The 7423-nt window shown below is 38.7% G+C and overlaps 1 protein-coding gene across 1 annotated transcript in view; it reads left to right on the plus strand.

The window, feature by feature from the left end:
• LOC103145374 (glycerophosphodiester phosphodiesterase domain-containing protein 5-like) overlaps positions 1-7423 on the plus strand; it is a 28783-nt gene that overhangs the window by 21020 nt on the left and 340 nt on the right. The window contains exons 4-12 of the mRNA XM_007562786.2: positions 607-700; positions 830-889; positions 1220-1318; positions 2152-2245; positions 4371-4516; positions 5368-5450; positions 6223-6373; positions 6852-7073; positions 7170-7327. Of these exons, the coding sequence (XP_007562848.1) occupies positions 607-700; positions 830-889; positions 1220-1318; positions 2152-2245; positions 4371-4516; positions 5368-5450; positions 6223-6373; positions 6852-7073; positions 7170-7327 (1107 nt within the window). The remainder of the gene's footprint in view (positions 1-606; positions 701-829; positions 890-1219; positions 1319-2151; positions 2246-4370; positions 4517-5367; positions 5451-6222; positions 6374-6851; positions 7074-7169; positions 7328-7423) is intronic.

The following is a 7423-nucleotide window of genomic DNA, read 5'->3' on the forward strand; positions in this document are numbered from 1 at the left end:
CCTCTAAAATGAGTCACCGTGAGTTTTTTGGTCTTTTTAGCACTACTTAAAATACATATAACTCTGTGATGGTATCCACTCACAGTCTCTAAAATCTTGTTGAAATCTTACTATTATTGAAAGTAATTGTTGCTACTTTCTTTGAGTCTAGGTTTATTTAAAGTGTGGCAGCCATGCCTGAAGTAGAAAAGCAATCATGAACCATTTAGGACTGATGATTTAATTAAAAAGAATTAAGAACTAAGAATTGCCTCTCTTTTCTTGAGCTGTAGTTTAAATATGACATCTCTGGTTGTACAGTATTACGGTGCATTAGTTGACATGTCATGGGAAATATTTATATCTGCAAACATGTCAATAAGGCTAAGTGTTGTCATCATCGCCACTAATACTAACCCTATATTATATAGCTTGTTTTCCTGACATTGTGCAGGTCTAATCAATTAGTCCATCCAGCCATAAGGATGAATGAATTGATGAATGGACATCAATCATTGGATTACATTGAATACAACCAAACCTTGTGTTTTTTATGGCTTTTATTGCTTCTTTGTGGTTTATGAATAATCATTAGAAGAAACATTATGAAATCTCTTGTTTCTGCAGGTTCCTGTACAATAACTCTGGGGAGTGGACTGATGGAACCGTTCCCATCCTAGCAACAACTGCTGCTGGATTCACCTACATTGCATTTTTAATGGTCAGTATGCTCTCACAGAGAATGCTTTGAACTCATCATAAGGCCCAGCTTGGCACATTGAGATTACTGCATAATACTGATTTCTAAACTGTACTTTGTGTGGGTGTTTCTTGTTTTTGCACTTTTCAGGTTTTAGCACTTTGCCATGTTGCACTTGGGCAACAGTTGAATTTGCACTGGCTTCATAAGGTAACGTGCCAACAAAGTGAGATTGTGTGTGTTTGTGTAACTGTGAGGTGTAAGGGGGTGGATGAATTTTGCATATGTTTATCTGAGTTGTAACTAGCGTAGGCTTGTGTTTTTTGTCTTGTTTTTGCAAATGTTTTCATTTATTGCTGGTCAGTTCAATTCATCCTGAACTTAAAACCTTCAGGCTGTTAACTAGATAAAGACTACTAACTAAATAAAGTTGCCAGACACTATGCGACCACAAAATGTATATTGGGTTATTCTGCAATTTTACTAATAATTATGTTTTTTGTTTTGTTTTCTTTGTTTATTTCTCCTCTCTCTGCACAGATAGGAGTAACTGCTTCTTTACTCACCACTATTGTTGGGATAATATCAGTTAATCAAACATGGACACAAGAGTGGGATATCATCCCCATCTCCTTGCAGGTCAGACACAAAATTCCCAAAGTCCTTGTTGATGATTAACGTAGAAGAGTTGATAAGTTTTAGTAGAGGCAGTTTTATGATGCAAAGTGTAGGGGTGGTAATTCTTTTATGTATGCAGCATTGCAATTAGTAGAGTAATATATAATATGTAACATTTAATGCATGTCAAAGTGATCCACATGTTTCTCTTTTTAATATTTATCAAATTAATAAAAATCTGACAGGCTTACTGTTGAAACCATAAGTTTATATACACCCAAATAAAAAAGAAACATTCGTCTCTCTTTCTCTGAAATTAAATCAGAACAAATGTCTCTCGTTTTAGGTGGATTAGAATTGAGAACTGAGGAAATGTATGCAAACCTCTGATTTTCAAGACATTTCTAAAAACATATTTGCCATATTCTCCCTGTCATTGTTGTGAAATTTAGCAAACAAGAATAATTTTGTGTAATTCTAACTGACCTAAAACAAGAGAAATTAGATCTGATTTAAACTTCATACAGTATGGGGGGGAAAAAAAAGGTGCTTAAGTCTTTTTTTTTTAATGTATACAAACTTTTGCTTTAAACTGCATTGGTATATCCATGTCAGATTATGTACTACAAGTAATGTTTGAAGTGGCTGCAAATACTCCTTAGTAACTGTGGTCTTTTAAAATTGAATGTCTTTCCAAATAATAGGTTTTAGCATTGCCAGACTGTGTCACTGGTGTCTTGGCTCAAGATAATGACTGTTATTTTGTGCCTGTGTATCTCCTTTGACTTTATTTCTTGTCCTTCTCTCTCTTACTTGTTTTGCCTCCATTTGTCTGTATCCTGTGTTCCATCCAGGCTACAGGTCCGTTCCTGCACGTAGGGGCTCTTGCTGCAGCCACAGCCTTGTCATGGATTGTTGCAGGACAAGTTGCACGTGCAGAAAAAACAAGTATGTTTATGATTCAAGTTACAGCACCTTCCAAATGTAAAAATGTGAGTCATTCAGTTCTGTAGCACAAAATCCTTAAATCATGAAAATCAGTCTAATTTAAATACCTTTTGTGAAGTGGCTAAGATTAATGAATCGCTTTTAGTGCTGCCGAGTGTGTAGCAGCTAGCCGATGTCTACTTTAAGTTAAGAACTTTGAGAAACTGCTACTTGGTTGTAATCGCTACAAGAAAATACATATTCACCTAAACCTGCATATATCTACAGTCAGAGCAGTAATTAAAACTTGTTTTTAACAATTGTCTGAGATCATGTCACAAGATCTCTTTATTGAGAATCTTTTTACATATTTTTACCAGAGCTGTCAGTATTTGTAGAGTTGCAATGTGTTTTAATGCAATGAAGTGATATGACAGTCTGAGTGCCTCTCACACACACACATTCACAAAGGCTGGTGAATGATTAATTAGGTGTAGACAGAGGCCAGGCCCTTCATCCATGGTGTGTGTGTGATAAACATTCCTCCATGGTGTGTGTGATAAACATTCCCCCAACCTCTTTTTCTCCCCAGAGATGGAGGTTGTTTTGTCCTTGAGTCTAGAACTCGTTTTGAAGACTTGCAGCTCTGACAGTTTATTCCTAGCCTTGTTGACATTGGTGCCCTTAGCATAAACTTGCTGCTATTGCTGCTGAGATTTAGTGTAGTCTATGTAGCGACTTCCTAACTGATCGCCAAGTAGTACTGGAGGAAAACTTTCAACTTTAGTTTGCAACTTCCACCCATCAGTGGTTGTATGTTATCTATTTTGAGATTATTTCTTTTAACTCCATAACATTCTTAGCTTTTATGGACTAATGATACATTTCACATCCATCAAATAGAAAGCACCCATAATGAAAACAGCAGGTCATCTGAACGGTACAAGATTTAAAAAAGCGACTCCCAATCAAATCCCAAGGAAAAAAAAAAAAAAAAAAAAAATTATAGCAAAATCTAGACTTATTTCATGTGACTGAGGTCAAACTGTTGTGTTCACAGCCAAACAGACTTTAAAAAGAAACTGGAAGAAGACCAAGGCTACATCTTCCATTTGTTCAGAAGTACTGTCTTTTCCTGTAATGACTTTAATACTTGCCAAATATTTAAATATTTACTTTCAGCTTTTTTACATTGGACTTGATGGTGTCACTCAGACTCTATGAGAGAAATTAAATACTAGTAAAATGGATGTTGAGTCGTTCTTTATTTTCTATGTTTTAAGGAGACTTTAAGAACTTGGTTAGATTATCTCACATGGAACCTGATGTAATGCACAGCAGTGTTTGAAAATCAAAGGTGCGAGGGTGGATGAAGGCCATCCACGAGTCTCCTGTGTGTAACAGGAGTTGGCCACTCGACCCTGCCCCGGACCTGACCTTGAAACAAATACATTCTCCTGTGCGTCTGTGTAGGTCTGTGTGGGAGCCCACATTCACAGCCATAATCGCTCGCTCACTCCGAGCTGGATCCTGAGTGCCATCATGTTGGCTGCTGTGTGTAGCTGCAGTATAATAGTCGATATTCACAGCAGCCTCTTCCTACTGTAGCTAATCTTGGCACATAACACACGGCAAAACTACAGTTTGTTGTTTCACTCTGGTTTCTGTGGAGACTGAGGAAACATTTTTGCAGCATGCAAATCAGTAAGTTTTGATGGTGAATTCTGGCTTGTACAGACAGACCAAGGCTACATCTTTCAAAATGCTTCACACGCCTCATGCAACCACACTTTTTAGTGAGACTTTATGTGGTAAACCAACACAGACATCCAAAATAAATCATACATTTTCAAATTTTTGTGCTAATTGGGTCTAAAGTCCAGTACATTAAAATTTGTTATTGCAATGTGAAAAGGCTCAGAAGGTATAAATGCCTTTACGATATAAATGATTTTACTGTGGCTGTTCCCCTCCATGTTAACAAGCTGTTTACTGTATCTTTATGCCTTTGTACAGATATGACAGAGATATCTGTTTGCTCATCTAACTCATGTGATGAATGCAAATATTTCAAACCTCTAAAAATGATCTCTTTATTGTCATGCTATGGATACCATCTGTAAGTGCTTGTTATGCTGTCTGCCAGTCTTTCAGGTGGTGATTGTGCTGCTGTACCTCAGTGTGTTACTAGGACTTTATGTTCTGCCACTTTATATCACCTCCCCCTGCATCATGGATCCCAGGACCCTTAAACCACGGCCAGAGGTGTTTGGCCACCAGGGAGTCCCCATGGTGAGTCCATTCAATTTTGGTTTACAGAATGTGTTAAAAGTAAAGCTAAACCCTTAAATATATCCTTTTTTGGTCTATATTATTGTTGTTTTTGGTTTAACTACATTAGCTTCTTAATTAAATAAAGTAGCCAACAAATGTATAATAAGGGGGTTGCCCTTCCTGATATATTGAATAAATTGTTGTATGACTGCTAAAGAAATATCTAAGTGATTGTAAATTTCCTGTGAACAGATTTCATATCCAGTGGAAATGTTTTTAAGAGTATATTGAAGGCTCATACTATCACAAAAACCTCATTTTAATGGATAAATCATGGATTGATTTATTGCTGTTGAAGGATTTATGCCTCCAGCGTGCCAATGACTGCTCCGCAACACAAAAACAAGTTGCTAAAAGTAGTTCCTCACATTAGGACACACCCTGCTTTCTGTGGTATTTCTGCAAAAAAGAGATCGATCCTCAGTGGAATCTAAAATTAGGAGTTCCTCTGCAGGCCTGGGAGATTAAAAAAAAAGAAGGCTCACATCACAGGACTCTGTTTCCCAGAATGACTCATTATTGATTGCAGCGGCATTCCTGCCCCGTGCTTCACAGCCAGTAGCTGAGTATTCCCAGGGTCTCTAAGGGAGGGGGGGCAGTTCTAAGTGATGTTTTAGTATCGATCAGGACATTGACCTGAGTTAAAGAGCAATCCACAGCACACATTCCCATATGTTCACTGGAGGAACTGCATGGAACATCATGGGAACAATTAGGTTTTCTATAGTTTTATTTCTTTGCTCCATGCCGTTAACTAAGACATGACCTACTTGCAATCACTTCATCTTTTATTCCGACTCTGTGTCCAGCTTGCTCCAGAGAACACGCTGTGGTCGTTTCAGCGAGCTCTGCAGATGAACGTCACTGGACTGGAGGCTGACGTAGCCATAAGGTACACACTCAGAATGATCGATAAGCAGCAGTACAATGAAACCACACAAATAAATATCTGCTGAGATTCCTGTCCCCCCTGTTTAGGCTCCATACATGGTAAATGGCCTGTACTTGTACACCGCTTTATGTAGTTGACAGGACTCCACAGCTCTTCACACTACATCCAGGCAGGCATTCACACATTTAGGGTGGTTAGCTACATAATAGCCACAGCTGGGGCACTTTTACAGAGAAAAGGTTGCCATGCACTTAGGCTTTGTCTGTATTTTGTAGTTTTTTTTGTTTTTTTTTTAGGTATTTCACAAAATCTCAACTTTTACTTGAGTATGTTGTGACTGAAGTATTTAACTTAGTTACGCTTATTCTTTCCTGACCCAATTCTATTTATTCCCATTCAATATTTGAAATTCAAATTCTGGAATCATGCTTTTGCCTTGGATAGGAAATAATCCAGACCAGGAAGTCCTGTTTGCAGTATTTAGTGCACCAGCCTGAGCTTGAATAACATGACCTCCCAGCTTATAACCTGCAGTTTCCACTTATTTTAAACATGTTTACTCATATTCACCGTCATGTAGAAACCTGTACACTGGAAACAGTTAAATTTTTTTTCTTTATCTTTACAATTGTGCATTAACGGTTACTAAACTTTAATAAATTAAATCGTATATAAAAAATATAATGATTAAAAGGATGGACAAAAAGTAGCGTGTGTTGCATTTGGGAGTTTGTTAAAGGTTTGCACTTTGTATTCCTCGTCCGATCACCAGTGTGGACGGCGTACCTTTCCTAATGCATGACCTCACCCTGCGGAGAACCACAAACGTGGATGAGGTTTTTCCAGACAGAAAAACAAAAGCAGCTTCATGGTTCAACTGGACGGATCTGCAGCAGCTCAACGCAGGAGAGTGGTTCCTCAAGGTACTTCCTGGTTCCTAATATACACTAAGCATGATTTATTTCTAAATTAATTAGTGTCTTATTTGAGCTTATTTAGTTGTGTGGTAAAAGCCATTAACCGTCTCTCTTTAGCACAGTGTGTTCTCACTCACTGATCCATCATGTTCCCCTAAGGGTTTGTGGAAATTCAGATATCCAGTTAAGCATGAACGCAGAACTAATTTAGAAGAACCGCTGCCTTGACCTCAGTAGATTTGTCTTTCATTAAATTTATTGCCACTAAAGTTTATTTTAATTTTGGTGTGATAGCCAAAAGTTTATTTTTTCAAATTCATCACTGCTCTTCATTCAAGAAAATGTTGCTGTATTCTGTTTGGTCTTTTTGTTATCCATTAAGTCTCATTCTCTGAACCAACCACAGAATTGACATATTATAGAAAATGCCCCTTCCTTTAAATTGCTCTTAAATCCATGTGCTTTTCCCACCTTCTTGTTTTAGAATGACCCCTTCTGGACCGCAAGCTCCATGTCCCAGAAGGAAAGGAATCTCACTTCCAAGCAGAGGGTGTGCAGCCTGGAGCAGCTTCTCAAGATGGCCTCCGATCACAACATCACAGTAGTTGTCAGATTGCGGAGGCCTCCTCGCGATCACCCCTTCAACTCCACATGGATCAACGAGACGCTGCAAGTAGTGCAGAATTCTGGACTTCTTCAGAGTCTGGTACGAGGGAAATATCTGTAGCTTGGGAACAGTTTCCCTGATGCAACCCGTTTTGAAAATGCAGACTCTCGTGTTCCCCGTCGTTGTTCACGTTAGGTGATGTGGACTCAGGATGACGAGAGAGAGCAGGTGAAGCAGTGGGTACCTGGCTTCATCCAGACCTCGCTGGTGAAACACAGTCCAGAACATCTGCGCAGCTCTGGTATCAGAGGGCTGCTGCTCAGATACAACCAAGTGGACGCTAATGAAATCACGTAGGTCCACACACCCAGCCCTGATCGGTTATCGCTTCCAGAGGAGATCTGACTGTTTGCCAGTGGAGCTTCTAAGAATCTTGTTGTTGCCTGCAG

This window comes from Poecilia formosa, unplaced genomic scaffold (genome assembly GCF_000485575.1).
Source record: "Poecilia formosa unplaced genomic scaffold, Poecilia_formosa-5.1.2 Scaffold141, whole genome shotgun sequence".
NCBI lineage: Eukaryota > Metazoa > Chordata > Actinopteri > Cyprinodontiformes > Poeciliidae > Poecilia > Poecilia formosa.